An 18,738-nucleotide genomic window follows, 5' to 3' on the forward strand; every position below is an offset into this window, starting at 1 on the left:
CAGGAGATGCAGCTGCTGCTTGGGGTAAGATCACCTCAGCCCCTATGCACCTGGCCCTAGCAAGATCAGGGAGCTTATCAGGGGTCACTATTTTTGATTTTACCTGTAATACTTTGCAAAATGCATGGCTGATCTTGGTACATAAAGTACATGGAGGATTGGGTACAATCAGTATTGCATTCACCATAGTCAGTCAGGTTAAGCCCAGCATTGCTGGTCTGAAACTTTCCCAACCTGCACCTTAAAAATCATCACATGGCTCTTAAACTTGAAATTATTAATGCAGACACACTGGAGTTTTTATGTGCCCTGTGAGTCCTGGAGTCTTTCAGAGATGCCTCAAAAACTCCAAAACTCAGTGAGATGCTCTGTGGCACCTGGGAGGCTCCAAACCAGCTGGGTCTGTGCCAGCCAGCTGGGACCAGTTCTGGTTTGTGAGTAGTGACTGCTGACAGCATACAGGGTTGGGGGACACTCAGCTCCACTGAAATTCAGGGAACACTGAGCTCACTGCAGTGCAGTGCAACAGAACTGCAACAGGAGAGAGGGACAAATGCAGGTACTTTTAGGAATACAACCCAAGTTAATTATGGAAGTTGCTTTTTGCAACCACAAAGAGGAGAGGGAATGCAGCAGCAGAGGCAAAGCCCATTCTCTAAGCTGTTGGAAGCTCAGGAAGGTGTGGAGCCGCTAAGCCTTGCACAGTTAATTCCCTAATTGTTCTGGTGCAGAGAATTTCAGTGCAAGTGGGCTTGGGTAGGTAGGGTTAGGTATACATGATGTGCTAGTAAATCCATCATATGGAACTGCTGACTGACACAGCAGGCACAGTCAACATAGCGTGCTGTGGAGAAAAGCACTGCATACTCTGGCATTAGCTGATGGGTTGAAATAGCAGTTTTGTTTTCATTCCGTCCCCAGTTTGGAGGCTAAAAACCCACCATCCCTCAGCAGTAAAAACAAAATGTGCACAAAGCAGGGATACTGTTTTACAAAATGTACTGTGCTCCTTCAAACTAGAAGTTTAATTCCCTGCAAACATGCAAGCTTGTCTGCCTTTAGGAGGCAGAGCTAGCTGTGGTCATTTAGTGTCTTTGTCAAAGCAAAGTTATTGATTGTACCCAACTGCTGTGAAGCAATTCATAAGCAGGAAATACCAATACAGCAACCAGTAGCATTTTGCCTAGAGCAACATCTGTGCTCCAAGCAGCTTAGTGTAACACTAAACAGTACAAATCTGTTGATAACACAATGTCAAATGGTAAATCTGGATCAGTGTTGCATATATCCAAGATTAAACATTTCTGAGTCAAAGCCTTCAACTCCATTAGAAAGAAATAGGTCTTAATTCTAATCTTGGTATAGTGGTGTTAGTGGAGTTACTTTGCTGATTTCCCAGACCTTACATCATGCTTATTAAATGGTAACTGAGATGCCCAAGGTACGTCAGCCTGAGCTGTCTGCACTCCAACTAAATGAGAAGTGTTGAATAAAGGCTAGTAAACATGTCAAGACAAAATAATTACACTAAATATGACTTTTATTGCTATGGTTCTTTTGCTATAAATTAATAATGAGAATGAGGACATACAGTAAAAGCTGCAGTAAAGACAGGGAGGGCACAAGAACATAAAGGTTCTGGAGGGGAAACCTGTTGCATGCTACCCTCCATGACTTACACAGTCCTATGCTGAGGAGGAAAAGCACAAACACATCTGAGAACATGGGTGTGAATTTTCTCCTCCCCTCCACTTGCACAGCTGGTTCCATCACCTACTGATTCTTCACTGAAGAACAAAGTAAGCCAGGGTTGGATGACATGCAGGGTAGCTCCATCTGGACACTGCTCAGAATGTGCTTCAGCACTGGGGGAGGTGTGTGTTTGCTGGCAGTCAGTGCAGTCGTTCTGTACAGAGACTCTGCCCACACCTCCTGCCTAGTCCATAAACCTTTACCACTCACTGGAAGAGACTGGCTCTCCCTCAAATTCATGCAAAAGGAGCCAACAGCTCTGTTCTCACATGGAACTAAGAATAACCCTGCTTGACCTCTTTAATGTGGTCAGACTTCTCAGAGAGCTGAGCATTCCCACCCCGCTCTCAGGAAGCCTGGCTCTGTCCAGCTGTCCATAACTGTGAGCCCAAAAGTAACAAGTCCCAGATGAACATCTGGAGTCATGACCGCCTCAATTCTGAACAGACTGGCACTGCTGTACAACAGATTTATCCCTCCCTGGCAGTGTACACTCCACAAAAACAGTGCCACTGTGGTACTTGTGTACCTCCCAGAGCTTTAGGGGGCTCAAGTGTTGGGCCCAAAGCAGGAATGTGTGCTTGAGTACTATGCAAAAATAACTGGAATTATAGTCATGAATAGCACCATTCAGAATCATTTCAATCTGCTTGGAAAATTCTCTTGCCCCCCCTGCTGCCTCTTCCCATCACTGTGGTATCAGTGGTCTGCAGAACCTGGCATGGCTGTCCCTCCAAGCCCCATCTCCTTCAGCTCACAGCAGATGCATGAAGTGCAGAGAAAGGCTATTGAGTCACAGCTGTGCATCCAGCCAGACATTGCTGTGCATCTACCAAAGCTCTGCCCTGTTCTGAGCAACAGGAGACACGGGCATGAATTCAGGAAGCAAGCCTGAGCTTCAACAACCAGGTGGCAATCCCCCTGCTGCTGCTTTGTGCACCAGGATGTTGCCACTTCTGTCTCTGCAGTGAGATCAGAAAGGCTACAAGCACCTGCAGGGAGATAACTGTGCTCGTGATTTCATGCTCTAGCACAAGTCTGTACACTTGCTTTCCTGGTTCTAAATGCCTGTGCTTCTGAGATAGAAAATACTTCACGATTTTTGTACAAAAGCAGCCTATTGTTTCCAAGCTGAAACTACAATCTTTGGCTTCAATTTCAAGTGTGTTTTTCCATTGAGAAGTGTAAGGTTATTTTCTTAATGGAGAATTACTTCAAATTGAACTTTTAAAAATATAATTTCTTTTGAATTTCAACCCAGGAATGTTTTGCAATCAACAATTTTTATTTTATATACTTCACTTGAAGAAACTAGGGACCTAGACAGAGTTATCTCCTGAAAACACAAAAGACATGTTCCCCTGCTGTGACTAACAGTCCTTCTGAAAAAAAAAAGCCCAAACCAAAACAAAAAACCCAGCTGATTCACTTTTTGTTATCCTTTCCCAGTCATTAGGAAATTCAGAAAATCATATGATGCCCAGTGGTTTTATTCTCCCCTACTCCTTACAAGTTAAGAATCACAAAGAGGAGGAGATGGAGTCATTCTGCAGAACGCACTATTGCAAAGCACAAACCAAACAGCAGCACAGACCTGTAATCAAACTCACCTCTTAAAGGGCTTTTTAAAAGGGCAGACATGTTTGTCCACTTACATTCCATCCCTTTCTGACCTCAAGGTCTCTAAGAGAGCTTCAGTAGTGTACTGCAATTTCTTTTGGTTTGGATTAGCAATAGGAAACTCTCACTTTAGTCCCCTTTTGCACTTCCAGAATGTCCTTTCAGTCCACCTGACTGGCTGAACACGTGCAGCTTGTGTTAACCTGTGAAAGGACATGTTGCACACTGGTGCACAGCTCAGAGCCAGCCTCCTGAAGGCAGTTTACCTTCCCTGGATTAGGCCACTCTTGGTAAAGCAGCCACAATGACATCTGTCTGTTAACTCCAGTGATTCCACTTGCTTGAGTTAGTCCTAAGGCTCATGAAAGCCTAGTGCTTCCCCTGGCTGCCACCCAAACTTGTCCAGGACCTCTATTGCTTAAATAAGTAGGGAAGAGCCAAGAGAATTTTAGGATGGAATGGAGAAGATTGGGACTTCAGCTAAATTTATAGAGGTGCAAGTTCTCATCTATTTTCATCTTTCCTGACATGAAACCCTGTGAACCATAAGGAAATTAACCTTCTTCTAAATGGAAGCATAAGTAAGACTTAACATTAAAACAGTATGCAAATACAGGAATTTAAGAGTGGAAGTATAAAAATAAGTCCTCTTACTATAAGAACTCAACTCAGGCACTCTGCCTCATTTACCTGAACAAGAAAGCCCATGCATTTCTTCAGGGCTTTCTTTCTCTGCCAAGCACAGCTCAGCATGGATTAGAACAGGCCATGTAACACACAAAACAGCTGCACTCCAGGGGACAGCACACTCTAGAGAAACCACACATACAAGCAAAGCCAGACAGGTTCCTTGGAGTGTTTTTCTCAACAAGTCATGGAGGGAAGAGGAGACCTGCTGAATGTGAGGGGGAATTGTACATACAACAAACTCAGGCTCAGCTGTGCTCAAAATTAGTTGCAAATAAGAAACCTGGTTCAGCAAACCATCTTATCCCAGCCCTGGCAAGGCAGCTGATATCACAGTGCCTGTGTGCAAGGTCTGCTGCAGTTGCTTGTCTCTCCTCCTGTTCCTGCTGCAGAGGGGCTGGCAGGCCCAACAGAGCAAGAGCTGCTCAATTCCTTCTCCTCCTGCAGCCTCTGCAGAGCCAGGGCAGTGAGGAGCAGAGACAATGGCTGGCTCCTACCAATGCAGCTGCTGCAGTGTCTGAGGCTGCTGCTCTGCAGACACCTGCAAAGCTAAAGATCTTCCATCTGACCACACAAGAGTCATCCAGCATAAAGAGAGGGAGCTAGAACAACAAACACTGCTCTTCCTTGCCACTGGTCATTCACATTTCTGGGAGAATAAAAGAATTGAGGAGTGCTGCTGCTTCCTAGTGGTTTGCTCATACATTCTCAGAGACAACTTCACCTGGATGGTGTGAGAGGCAGGTACAGGGCTGCACCTAAGAAAGCACACTACCATCTGCAGGCAAGTCTGAAAATAAACAAAAAGCCCCTCAAGCATGGCAGACTGTCTAATGCCAAGGAATCTCTGCTGAGCTCTATGTTTTTCCAGGGAATGTTTAAAAGCCAGTAGTATATGTACACTAATGCAGGACTCCCATTAACCTCTTATTTGAATTAGATCTTAGACCCTTCCCCAAAAAAACAATCTTTTTTCCTATGCTGTTTACAATAACAGTCTGTTCATAAAGCAGGTGACTGCTACCACGTGACACTGGTGCTCATATTGATCCTTAAAATTCTGAACATCAGACCAGAATTCAAGAGCAGCACATGCCATTTCCAACCACTTAACTAAATGGTGCCTTTAAACTCTCATTAAGACAGTTAAGAATCAGTTATTAAGATGTCACTACTGAAAAATAACTATTGCATTTTTCAAAGTTTAACAGTAAACAACATTGCCAATATATTATTGCACACAATAAAGGGGTTTGGAACTACAGAGATAAGGAAAGGGTAATCTAGAAGACCCAGAAGAGTGATCCCAGAGCCATTCCAGTTGCTGCTCCAGCCAGCATGCCCAGGGCCAGGTCTCCATCGCTGTCACGGTAACGCTCTCGGATGATGACGTGGTTTGCAGGGGGCTGCCCATAAGGCCCTAGGAAATAACAGGTTGGTGGGAGGAGGGCAGAAGAAATGTGTATCTTAATATCATACACAGCAATTTCAAAACAGGCTGTTCTTTCACCTTCTTCCTTCAAATGAATACTAATATTTTGTCAACTGCACAGGTAGAACACAGTTCTGCTTTGGATTCGGCCTCCACATTAATTAAATCCAAGGGCAATCCTGAAACACTTCTAGCCCTGCAACAGCTTAGTATCTGTGAGGAAAATTTATCACAAATGTAAAAGTGAACATTGTTCTGCAAGCAATTGTATTCACTTTATGGATTTAACATAAGAAATGGGTCTGAAAATTGATTCAGCCTTGAAGTTAAGACAAATAGTTTAGTTCTTCCCCCTTACCCCCTCCCTCTGAAAAAATTTTGACAGGTCTCAGGCCAGTCATTTGTAACTGTGAATGAGTTATATACATTTACTGCCTACTGCAATTCAGCCTTCACATCCCGGATTGATCTGTGGGGTGGTGACAGCTGCTACATTTCTGTTCAGATGAAGATTGGCCAGTAGCAAGAAATTACCCTTGGACTCAAGAAGCCACTGACTGACCCCTGCTCTGTAACAGACTTGTAACAGCTTCACCTGTCACTTTTCTGATTCAGCTCCTAGCTGCAAAGCAAACATAACAGTACTGGTTTTCCTTCCAGAAATTTCAGGGAGAGTAAATATTCTTGAAAATCTCACAATGGTGTTTTGTAACAGATTCTCAAGTAATCCAACTAAATACAACAGGAAAGGCTTTCACTGACTCTGAACAATGCATGACTCTCCCCCCTGAGCAGGACTATGTCACTGCAGAGAAGGAGCAGCAGAGCTGCAGGTACAGGGGTCAGTGAGGTGCTGTGGTGAATCTGAACCCTAAGGTTTAGTTGCAGTGACCCTGATGAAGGAAAACATTGAGCCTTGGTTACTATGCCCAACCAGTAACCAGTATCTGAACACACTTGCAATCTGCTCAGGGGAGTTTGATGTTGCATTGTTTGGGTTTGGCCTGCTGGAAGTTTTTAAAAACAGTTCTTGGGTTTTTAAAAAGCTACTGCTTTTCAGAACCCACAGAACACACATTCCTCTGTGTTTGAATATGTATCCTCTGTATCTTAGGACTTCAGTAACTTACATGAAGAAAACTTTAAAAGCTTTAAAGGCTGATGCACCTCCCTTATAATAAAAAAAATGGAAAAGGCAAGTGAAATAATCTGAAAAATGTCAAATGGAAAACAAGATCTCCCTCAAAACTGAAATAAAAATTTCTCAGTAGAGATTCTTGTTTGCAGAATCAGATAATGAACAATTAGTTCTCTCATTTTTATTACCATAAAACTCTAAAGCCCCAGTTCTGTAGGACTGGGGCTTTGTGCAAAACTAACCCTAAATTAAGGTGACTGATTAAAAGCACACCCTACAATTTTACTCTTTGCTTCCTGTTTTTGAGATTGAAAGCTACACAAACCTGAGATTTCACATGGCTGAAATGCTGCCTTACAGCAATTCCAGCATACAGGGATGGAACCAGGTACAACCTTGTTCTGGGAATGGATTTACCTTTGAAACTTGTGTTTAAATAATTAAACTAGGTTTAAGAGCAGCAGATGAATAAAAAGCTCCATCAATGCCCAATATGAAGTACTGAATCACAAAATCCCATCTTCCTCTGGCTCTTATACCTTTCCTTAGGAAACATGCTGCAGTTAGAGTCCTGTATGCTTCAGAAGGAGTTTATAAAGCAATGTAACTATGCTGAGATCACATTGGGAAGGTTAAATCCCTTAATGCCAACTTCACTGCAGTCCCTTTGTTGTGAAAGGGTGATGAGTGGATTGGGTTCCAGTTGCAGGTCAGGTTTCTTTCTCCGTGTACAGGAGTGGTGGCTGGTAAAGGATGGTGATTAATAGAGCTAAAGCCAGAAGGACTGACTCAAGTAGCTTCTGTGGGAAGGTGAGGATGTGCTCATTACCTTGGTATGGATACTGATAGGGCACAGCATAAGCTTGTCCATTGGAGGCATAGAAGATCTGAGGGCCCGGGGGGTACACACCATTGTAGTGATCATAGCCATAGCCATAAACCTGGGGAAATTAAAAGGGCTGTTACACAGGTACACTCTGCTATGGATCCAATCAAGCACACTGTTCAATCTGCCTTCATTTCTTTCACCCAAGTATCCAGGCTGTCCTGCTACAGCCAATCTACTCCCTGGAATGGATTCAGAACAGCTGCTTGAAAAAGAGGGCACTCCTAAGCAGCATCTGCTCTCTTCCTTTCCTCAACAGGCAATGGCAGAGGCAGGGCCTGGATCATCAGGCAGGAACATCAGCCCTGCCAGCCTCTCCTCTCTGCCCTCACGCCAACAACAGCTCTCTGGGGAGCTCACAAGTGCCAGGAAGGCAGCAGCCAATCCCAAAAACTCCAGCCAGCCCTCCAAGAGAGTACACTGCAAGCAAATGTCAGATTAAGGACAAAAGCTCTAGAGCTGTATGCTTTAGAAGAATTTGTTTTCTCCAAAAGAGGAAGCTGCACAGGGGAAGCTCCCAGTACCACAACTCGTTTTTAACAAGAGTGAGAGGCTGGAGCAGATAGTGCAACAAACAATAGTGCTCCAAACTATCCCCTCACATATTACTGCACATCACTAAGCACATCCAGAATTGCCCAGCATATCCTGGTTTGGTCCCAAAGCTGCTCCTTCACTGCAAAAGAACTGTGTATCCAGGAACTAGAGTTCTTGTGTTGCTGTGACATCTCAGTACAACAAAATCCTTATGTGTTAAAACTGGCAGCTCCAGTCACTACAGCCCATTTCTACAACTCCTGATCTTACACCTTTCCAGTGCTTGCACAACATCAAAGTGTAGTTGCACCTCCTTATGTTAGAAGCTACATGACCACTGTACTTGAAGATCAGCCAAATAAATTCTGCCCTCTCTCAGAAGCTTTATTTTTCAAGTTCACTGAGCAGCCACCCCTTTATACACCTTCCAACAAAATGTGCCTCATCCTTTTCAAAGGAAATCCATCTCAAATAAGAGCAGCAATAGGCTGATAGTGCCTTACTCTCTGCTGCTGTAAAAGCTTTAAAGCTGGGTGTGAGAGTGCAATGCAGCACTTTGTGAGTGCTTGAAAGAGGCTGCTCCTGCTGCCTCACTCCTGTTGATGCTTCCTGACTGCAGCTCTTACCTCAGGTGATGGTGTGGCATAAGCTGTGTAGGGAGGAGGGGCTGAGGAAATGGCTGTCTCATCGTACATCACATCAGATCCCACGTAGCCCTAAACACCAAGAACAGAGAGCAGTTATCACCTGTTCCTACAGACAGACAGACAGAGCAGACTAAGGATTAAAACTTAATGACCCCAAAGAGAAAGTAACCTTTAGGCACACTGCATGTTAAGAAAGCAGGGAGTTCCTTGTAAAGGCTGCAGAAAGAAAGGACCTAGAGACTAGACCTGGGAGAGTACAAATTCCTGAGCAGCCACAGAAAGGAGCCATCAAATTTTTCCCTGTGTGTGTGCCACGGACATGCATATGTGCACATGCAAGCACCCTGGCTCCTCCCACCATTCCCGAGCCTCAGATTTAGAAACTACCCTCCTGTTCATTTTCTGTCTTCAGATAAAGAAATCTTCACAACTAAGCTGGTTGCTTCCTGGCACCCTAGAGTTACTGTATCACCAAGTTCTGCAGAAGCAGGTAAAGGAAACAAATGCAGTAGCCAAAAGTGGTACCTGAGGCAGAGGTGGTAACATTTCAGTCCATTTAGAATAAGTTCTCAAAGACAATTAGGATTTCTTACACTACCTTTGTATTCTTGCCTCTCCAAAATCTACAGTGATGCTCTTATTCCCTTTTCCAAGGCAAAAGCCAGCTTCCACTCTTTAATTCACAAGGGAACATTTTAGTAAATCAACAGCAAATGTTGTATTGTCTCTTGGACTGATGAAATGGCATTTGAGGACATGATATGGTTATATCCCAAGTCACATTCATGGTGAAGATTCTAAGGACTGCTTGAAACACTGTTAAAATACTATATGAAGTGGTATTTCCATCACCTGAGAAATCTGCTCAGATGTTAGCAGTAAATGTGTTCTGGCCTGCCACAGGGATCTCTGTACAAGCCATGCAGAAGCCTGCAAACTCCTGTAAATTATGCAGTTCTCAAAGCTAAGGTGATCACTCCACTATTCCAGGGAAATTAGGAGGCACTGCTGGATACTTTGAATTTTTGAAAAGTGTGTCACACACCTACAGACTCAAATCCACTTCCCAGTTAGTCCAAGTCTTGGACACCTTTAATTGCTTTGGAAGATGTGAATTTATGTATCTACTTGTGTAGAGGGCTACCTGCTCTACTTTGAGTAGCCTTGGGGTCTGCCTTGGCTGACCAAGGTCAGCACTGCCACGTTCTGAGCCATCTATCAGGGCTGGCAGCAGTGTCAGAGGCATGAGAACAGCAGCTCCCATTTCCTGAAACCAGGAGCCACCATCTCACACACAGGTGGGATAAATTCTCTAAAACTAGAGCAGACAGAGCATGAGTGTTGTGTCCCCTGCATGAGGACAAATCCCTCACTTCTCATTTAAGGCCACAGGCAGTGTAGCATGGCTGCAGTCAGAGGCAGTCGTGTCTGGGGTAGTTTTGCCATGACAAGTGTTTGCTTTGGGTGTCTACAAATCTAAGTTATAGCATCTGACAGATGCCCCAGTACAGTGGCAATGTTAATGTGACCCATCAGAAACTGAGATAAGCTTCTACAAAACACAGCATTTCCCCTGGGTTGGTTCAGCCTAGTCATCCAAGGAAAGCTAGTGCTGCAGAGTACTCTGGAAGTCTAAAGGAAAAACAAATTGCAGAAAGTGCTGAGGTAATCCACTCCTCCTCAGCATGCCTGAAGTCCCCTCCAAGCATCTCACTCTTCCCCATGTCTCTGCCAAGAAGCATCCACAGTGGGATGGATCTACATTAACAAACAGCTGCTGTGTAGTAAGCTTCCTTTAGCACTGCACCCACCTGGGAGGCAACAAACACTAGGAGTGAAAAGTTCATTTTTGCTGGTTGCAGAAGATTTGCTTGTTGCCCACAGCCTCAGTGCCCACAGACCAGCTTTCCAAACATTCACTTCCACCCAGAGAAGTCATTCCTTAAAATAATTATTTTCCACACAGCATGTATTTGCCTGGACTTGGCTGCAGGATGTGTTTGTGATCCAGAGAATCATTCTTCTCCCCACCCACAAGCTTTACTATCGTGCTCATAACCCTGTTCTTTTCTAGCAGAGAAGGATGGGAGATGATTTCAGAACTCAATTGCTGGACCACACAGAACACTGATGTGCTGCTTCTCCATCACTATAAAGTCTAGTAGGACACTCACTGTGTTTGTTCTGGCATCCTGGAGAGCAATTTTCCATGCCCTGAAAAAAAACCCCATTGGTTAGTGGAACACTGACAAAAATTAATGCCACCTTTTTCTTTCAGGTCAATCAAACAAACAGGTTAGCAACTAGAGGTACTGCAGGAGCAGAGTTTTAGGTACTGCATGTGTCGAAGCCTAATGAGACACTCAAATAAATGCACAAAATTGTTACACCAAGACTCAGAAATAATTTCTTTGCAGAGCTGAGAAAGAACAAGGAGGAAAAAGAGGAGGAATGGATGCAGTTTTGGAGGTCCTTGCTGCAAGCACAACAGGTAGGGAACATGCAGTCATGCTCAGGATGAGGTAATGGGAAGGGATGCACCCCAGAAGAACAGCTCATCTGTGCTGGTTAGAGCAGGGGCCTTGCTGCTGCTGCTGCTGTTCCCAGGAGGCAGGAACACCTCACCCAGCTCCTGCCCTGCCCCAGGGCTGGGAGCACACTCCATGGAACACACTTCTTGCCAAACAGTGATTACAGGAGTTATCTAATTCTATACAGCCCAGCTCAGCTGAGAGCTCACAATAGTGGAATATTCCTCCTATTGCTACTGGCGTGTCCCTGGGCTAATGCTACATCACATGCTTTTGAAGAATGGCAAAAGTATAAAAAAATCTGTTTAACAAGTCTTGTATTGATCATATTAATCAGATTCTTCTACTCCTCCTCACCCTTCAGTGTTTTCAGTGACTTAACTTGCAGTTAGTTTGCATGAGCTAGAAACTTCTAGGAGAGATACTGGGTTTTTTGTCACTGAAAACTTGCTTTCATTTGCTTGAAAACATTCTTAAAATATATCCCTGAAAGTTAGAAGGGAGGAAAATAACTAGGGAGAGGGATAAAAGAGGGAGAAGCAGCAAAAGCATTGTTCTCTGGCTGTCTTACAGGCAGTCATCTGCACTCTCTGCACAGAGGTTGACTGTCTTCCCATCACGGCAAACAATCTGCAGTAAGCAGTCTCTGTGCTTCCCCTCTGGAGGCTGGAAATCTGAGTGAGAGAAACAGACATGAGTTATGAGTGTAAACAACACTACATGAGCACATGGACAAGAAAGAAGTCAGTTTAAGCAAGTCTGGACAAAATAAACTAGGGCCAGTTGTAGCTGCCTTCCGTGGCGTCAAAGCCCCAGAAGGAAATAACCTGTTCTTACTCCTCAGTGTCCTGAAAGTAAGCAGCTCTGAACACCTTCCCTACAAAATGCAAGTGTCTCACAGCAGAACCAATCTGCACTTAGCAATGGTAGTGTGCAGCACTTGTGTCTTTCCCTTGTGTCAGCACCAAGTCAGCACTAACAAATGCCAGAAGTGAACTTAGGAAAAACATCTGCTGAGGTTTCTCATTTCTAGCTGTGCCTCTCTGTCCATCCAGCACTGTGGTTACACCAGGACCGCTCTGTATCAGACACACAGCCCTGCTGAGGTTTCCCATTTCCAGCCCTGCCTCTCTGTCCAGCAGCACTGTGGTTACACCAGGAAAGCTCTGTATCAGACACACAGCCCTGGGAACATCCCATCCTCCTGCATGCATGGAACACTGCCCTCCCTGAGTTTTAACAGGAAGTATCAAACCCTAACCTAACCTATCGCATGGTGATACCACACCCTGGATATCTCCAAAGCAATTTAGGAGTTGGTGGGGTTGAGGTTTTTTGGAAATGGCGGATTCAAGACCAGTGAAGTTGCACACACTTTGGACACGTTTACATCTGCAGTAGTGCTGTGTGTGGTGTGCTGGGCAGGCACTGAACTTGTGAAGAATCTCTGGACACACAAATCCTGAAGGTTTCATTATTACCTCGACATTCATTCCCCACTCTGAGGTTGATGCAGTGGATTCTCATGTGGATTTTATCTTCCAGATCACGGCGACTTTGATCATCATAGAATATCAAGCGGCCATCAGACCACAGATCAAACCAGTTCTTCTTCCAACGCCGTAAAATAGTACCTTAAAAATCACACAGTCATTTTTGAGGGCACATATTGGGAAGTATTTCTGTCCCAAAGTTAATAAAAACAAACCAAGAAATCCTTCACAGTTGCCCCAAACAACATTCCAAAGTGCCAAGCAAAATCCTGTATTACAACATCCCCACATGGGAACTTTAGCGAATTGGGTGCCATATTTTACCTAGAATTCAAAGCAAAACTGATTTTAAGTGCATAACCTAATGCTTGTGTTCTAACTTGCTGCAGGAATGAGCAGAGGGCATGATTAATAGAAAGACACTAAGCCGAGGTGTCAGGTAATGTTTCCAAGTCCCCACTTACACAGCACTAATTACAGAGCAGCATCTGAAGCTGAATGCCAGCCAGACACCTCAGATATATTTATATCCTGTTTCCCACTGGAGCACCCAAAGGTCATGTGGGAATGCCGTCATGACACGTCATTATGTGACGTGTCCTTGAAGTAAAAAGGAAAAAACCCAACAAAAAAATCCCACAGAATTTCTTGTTTTAAGAAAACCTGGGAATTACTCCAACATCAGCTGCTCTGATGTTTTCTGAAGAAATCCAAGTGAACAGGGAGAGAAGGAAGAGAAAGATCCGTGACTTACTTTGCCGGAGCAGCCATCCGCTCTTCACAAATGCCATTGCTGCTTAATCTAGTGGGCAGGAGAGGAAGGGGCAAGGGGGAGAAAAGCAATTGTCAGTATTCCACAATAACACATTAAAAACAGTCATCTCAATACCATCTATTAGAGCTGCTCACGTAGCAGAGATGCAGCAGATCCCAGCTGAAGATACTCAGTAAGCACAACTAGTGCTGTAGGACGTAACAAAGGTGCAACTGCTGTGATCCAGCGTGACCATCAGAGACCACCTTGGTGTTTAACTGGCTAACAAAACCCTCCTGCTGCTGCTCTTAGAAAATGGGGAAGAGACAGACTGCAATGACTGCTTCCTGACTCACCAGCAGTTCCTTTAAAGTCCTCTCTGCATACGTGTACATCCTGTATTCTGCAGTCTCAAGTTACCAAGCACTTCTACCTGACGCTCTTTTTTTTTTTCTGTACTTCCTCTTCTGTGTTTTTCATCCACTGGCTCAAAGTCCAGTCAAAACAAAAGCTGAAACAGTTTAATCTTAAACAGGAAGGAGAAAGCTGTTTTTATGACTTGTATTTCTTTCAAATCATCACTAGCTCACTCTACGAATTAAAGTAAGTAAAAGATGAGCCCATAAAGTAAGATTTTCAGTTCTCCTCAGCTTTTAAATGAAGCTTGAAATAGCATGGCAAGGACTCTGTGTTAAATTCAAGCCATCACACGTGACATTAAGTACCCGGCCACTGCATTCTGGTTTATGAGCATGCTGAAAAAAGACATCAAACATGGCATGTATTGGAAAATGAGGTTTTATTTTACAGCCTAATGGTGTTCTGATTATTGTTTTAAAAGAGATTATAAAAACTCAACTGTCCAGATGCAATTGAACTAGAAAAGGAAGAACAGAAGCATTTTAAGCTTCCCCTGAGAAGGCTGCTTTTTAGAAATTATTTGTGAGGGCTGTAAGAGAGACAGATATAAGAGACAGAAACAATACTGAAACCTAACAAAGAACAAATAATTCTACTTGTGGCAGCATAAAGGGAGGGGGCATGAGGGAGTGAAAGGTGGCATAGTAGATTTGGTAAACAGACAAACCTCAGAAGAATGTGCTTAAAGCTGAGGAGAAGAGAGAAAAAGAAGAGTTTTGTAATCTTCTAGCAAAATATGAAGTTACTAAGGATCCGTCTGTTTCCTGACCTAATGGATATTACTTGTAGCTGTGTCCTTTTCAGACTACTGGGCAAATACTGTAGCATACAAGATTATAACCATCAGGATTTCATATTTAAGGAATGCCACATCCTGCACAGGCTTGGATATGATGGTGAGAACCACCTGCAGGTAAAGTCTGAACTCCAGAATAAACCTCTTATTCTTGTCTTTTGTACCAGCTTGCTGGGAAAAGAAAGATTCTGCGGAGAGCCCACTTCTGAAGGGGAGTGTCAGACTCCTGTCCTGCTCTGGGGTCTGAGCATGATCTTGTCACCCCTATACAGAGAGAGCTCCAGAAATAGAGGCCAGTTAATTCTCCCAAAGTAACAAAGCAGTACAAAGGACCTCAGGCTCATTCTGCCACCACCCCAACTCAGGCTTCTCTCCCCTTGATTCTCCTTTACAAGCAAACAGTCTACTTGCTCTTCATTTTCACAGCAATGAGTGTCTCTAATGGTGTTTGCATGTCTTCCAGTTTGCCCAATAAGGTGAAATCACTATTTCTGAATGGTGTCTACATTCAGAAAAGAATTTTCTAGTCTACAAGCCAGAAAAGAATTTGCATGAACTTCAGTTCTGCTGCAAGTGTTAGGCTAGGCCACGGAATGTTGTTGCTACCTTTAAACCAACTCTCTTACACAATAGCATAATTAGATTTAACTCAGACACAAAAAGGGGAAGAACCAAAGAAGAAAACCTCTCTCTTGACAAATTGAGTTTTGCCTGTGATTGCAGAACAGTGCACAAAGTCTCACATTCAGAATGTTTCAGAGCTGTCAAAGCTACAAGAGCAAATGGGGCTTCAGCAGCTGTAGAGCACCTTGCATGTAACCTCCAAAGCAGCAAATACTCTTTCCCAGTTCAGAGTTTAAGTGCCCAAAACTTCAGCTCTGGAAAGAGAGCAAGGAATCACACAGAAAAATCTGTCAGCACTTAAAGTAGGAGGTGCAAAAACAATTAGATATTCTTCCTGGTCCTTTTTAAGCACAAGGGCTCATTTGAAGTCCTCTACAGTATTCACAGTCCTCCTACATGATGTTTAAAAGTGTATTTGCAGAGCTAGAAGAGAGCCTAGCAAGATCAGCTGCATGTGAATAGTATTTGCTTGTTAAACCAGCCCAGTGCCATCAACAGGAAAAATGGGATTTAACCAAAGATAAATTAATAATAAAAATAAAATCGATAAATTTATTAATAAGTTATTTATAAAAAATTACCAATATGAATAAAAGTGTTTTGGTGACTGAAATCTAAGAACAGTAGCATTCTAAACTGAACTTGAATTAGGAGTAGATGCAGCAAAGGAGTGGGACAATTCCTTTCTGCTCCCTGGAACAGCGGTTTTCTGCACGGAATATGACGTGGAATATCCAACAGTCTGTTCCAGTCCCTTTCCCGGTAAAACACCCTTTAAAATAAAACAGTGTAGCCCGTAGTCCCTAGCTGAGCTAGCAGCGGGCCCGTGTCGCCGGGAGGGCCGGGACAGAGCGGCAGCCCCGAGCAGAGCGGGCGGTGAGCAGCAGCGCCCACACACGGCCCGGGGTCCTTCACCCTCGCTACTGGGGCAGAGCACAGGAAGCGCAGTGCTCAAGCGTAACCCTGCCCGGCCCCTCCCGCTCCCCACAGCGCAACTTTTCTATTCCTGGAGCTGCCTGGCTGCGGCCCAGCTGCGCAGGCCCTTTCCGCGGCGCTGTCTGTGCTCTCTGAGCCAGTTCCCGGAGCCGCGGCTCCGTCCCAGCCCTGCCCGGCGGTGCTCGCTCCCCCGGGACAGCCCCAGGGCGGCCCCGGCCCTCCGCGCCTCTGCCCGCCGGGGAGCGGCCTGGGCTGGCGCGGCCTGGGCTGCCCCGACAGCCGCGTCTGGCCCTCCCCGCCGCCGACAGCCGAGTCCGGGCACCGCTCCCGGCCGGGTCCGCGCCCCGCTGACCTTGGCGGGGCTGGCGATGGTCAGGCCGCCCCCGGAGCCGGCCCCCTTGGCCCCCTCCCCGCCGGCCCTGCCCCAGCCCGGCCCGGCCGTACCTGCCGCTCCCCGCGCCCGCCGCCCGCCGCCCGCCGCCGGCCCCGCTCCGCCCGCGGGCAGCGCCAGCCCCGCCTGACGTCAGCCGCGCCACACCGCCCGGCCCGCACGGAGCCGCGGGGAGCGCGCCCGGCACGGCACGGCACGGCACGGCTCGGCTCGGCTCCGCTCGGTCCCCTGTGGACGGCTGAACCTGACACTGACCCCGTCCCGTTAATGCCTTCCCCTGGCCGCCGCCACACGCGCTTTGCCGGCGCTTTAAATCCATCGCCTCTGCCCGGGCCGGCGGCTGGCACAGGGGCGGCCTCACGGCACTAAGCGTTCTTTCCACCGGCTTTTCCTTTTCCTCCACAGCGTGATCTCACAGAGAGCGGCAGGCGCTCTGTTCAGGCAGTCCCTCAGCAGCGGGGCCCGGCAGAGGCGGGCTGCCCTGGGACCGGTTACATAAGGCAGCGGCACAGCCGGGCCTGGCCGCAGCTCTGCCCGCACGCCGGCACGCCGGCACCCACGGGCCGTGCGCCGTGCCAGCGCCTGATTGACTCCAGCGTTCAAAATGTGTTTCCATTGCTAACGCAAAATGTGTGAGATGGTTACTCTGTGCGAAAAATGTGTATTTTATGACTGGCTTTTTGCAAATATTAAAATGAATATTATATGTGTTATGTTAGAAAGTTATGCTGTGTTAATTTTCTTAAGTAGTGTGTTAAATATAGTTTTAATCAACCTCATCATAGCCCTCTCCAATGCCCTCCCAATCTTCATTGCAGTAGCCTTCCTCATGCTAGTAGAGCACAAAATCCTAGGCTATGTACAAGGCCTAAAGGGCCTAAACATTGTGGGCCCATTCGGGCTCCTGCAGAAACTATTCTGTGTAGGATACTTTTTTCCTAAAGAAAGGACTCACAGCGAGATAGCAGCCACAGGACACCTGAATCTTTCAGAGAAAGAGAATTTATTGCTCTCTTATCACAAGAAACTAACTTCTTCCCATCTCCTCAGCCCTGAAGATGCTGTCAGGATTCAGAGGAAGAAGCTGACACTGACCAGAGAGAATCCTGTGTTTGAATGGAATTTATGCATCACGGATAAGGTGTATGAATATGCAACAGGCTGTTGCTTTTAAGGGTTAATCCTCTGTTAACATGTGTCCTTTTTCGGGCTTGTGCTGCCCAGAAAAAGGTACCCAGAATAACTCTTTGTTCTTACTGTCTCTTATTGTCCTAATCCAAATTACTATTACTCTAATTATATTGCTATTTTTCTAACCATTTTATTATCATTAAACTTTTAAAAATTTAAAAACAAGTGATTGGCATTTTTCACACCAGCTTATGAACTCCATCATTCAAATTGTGTTTCCATTTGTAACACAAAATGTATGACATGGTTACTCTGGAAAATGAGAACAACCTCTTATGGAGATGTGATATTTGCCCTGGTTGGTGGGATTTCCTATTAGAACTTTTCCCAGGCTCATTCTAGCAGCCTAGGAGGGAATACTATAGTGGATATTTCTGCCCCTGACATCCAGGAGGAATGATAAGGAGGTCTCCATCTTATCAGAAGGGTAATTAATAACTTTATTATACTATATTATTCTATACAGCACTATATTACAGAATGCCACTATTATAACATCTGTAAGTGAAAAGAAAAAAAAAATCATTAATTTGTTTCCTTCCATCAATCTCTTTTAGTTGAGATAATACAGAAGTAATATTTATCATAGTTACAATTTGACTTAATCTGTCAACAAGCTCCTCAAATTCCTCCTACCCATCTATTATCTCTTCTTGAGCACAAGAGCAGTTCTAACGAGAAATTGCATGGAAAGCCTGTGGCCCTGTACTTTAAGGCTGTAGTGTGGCCTTTGCTTTCATGTATCTCTGAAGGACCAGAAAATGCTGTAGGCAGAACAGGGGGGACAAAAGCAGATCATCTATCTGTGAACAGAACAGGTTTCAGAAAACACCAATAAAGGAGATTTGTGTAGGTCAAATTCTATTTATGTAGGGTCCTTTTTTCAGAGGCTAAAACTGTTAC

General features: G+C 45.1%; 1 protein-coding gene across 2 annotated transcripts; it reads right to left on the minus strand.

Annotated features, from left to right (window-relative positions):
• Positions 1-1,522: 1,522 nt before the first annotated feature.
• Positions 1,523-17,140, minus strand: PLEKHB2 (pleckstrin homology domain containing B2). Of its 2 annotated transcripts, none has more exons than XM_026795797.2 (8): positions 16,900-17,140; positions 13,478-13,525; positions 12,712-12,864; positions 11,802-11,904; positions 10,874-10,913; positions 8,679-8,768; positions 7,459-7,570; positions 1,523-5,479 (listed from the first exon to the last, which is right to left on the minus strand). In XM_026795797.2, the coding sequence occupies exons 2-8, from the start codon at positions 13,512-13,514 to the stop codon at positions 5,343-5,345; spliced, it is 672 nt and encodes a 223-aa protein (XP_026651598.1). In that variant the 5' UTR covers positions 13,515-13,525; positions 16,900-17,140; the 3' UTR covers positions 1,523-5,342. The 2 variants fall into 2 exon arrangements, with proteins under 2 accessions (XP_026651598.1, XP_005491033.1); XM_005490976.4 differs by lacking the exon at positions 16,900-17,140 and adding an exon at positions 16,698-16,818.
• Positions 17,141-18,738: the final 1,598 nt, after the last annotated feature.

The sequence above is a fragment of the Zonotrichia albicollis genome, chromosome 9 (genome assembly GCF_047830755.1).
Source record: "Zonotrichia albicollis isolate bZonAlb1 chromosome 9, bZonAlb1.hap1, whole genome shotgun sequence".
NCBI lineage: Eukaryota > Metazoa > Chordata > Aves > Passeriformes > Passerellidae > Zonotrichia > Zonotrichia albicollis.

Bases quoted from the DNA above. Each gene is read 5' to 3' on its own strand.
- PLEKHB2 (XM_026795797.2), bottom strand. From the start codon at position 13,514: ATGGCATTTGTGAAGAGCGGATGGCTGCTCCGGCAAA. The intron at 11,905-12,711 runs GTAATAATGAAA...TCTCTCACTCAG, and splicing joins AGTGGGGAATGAATGTCGAG to ATTTCCAGCCTCCAGAGGGG. The intron at 8,769-10,873 runs GTGAGTGTCCTA...CTTGGTGTTTAG, and splicing joins AGGATGCCAGAACAAACACA to GGCTACGTGGGATCTGATGT.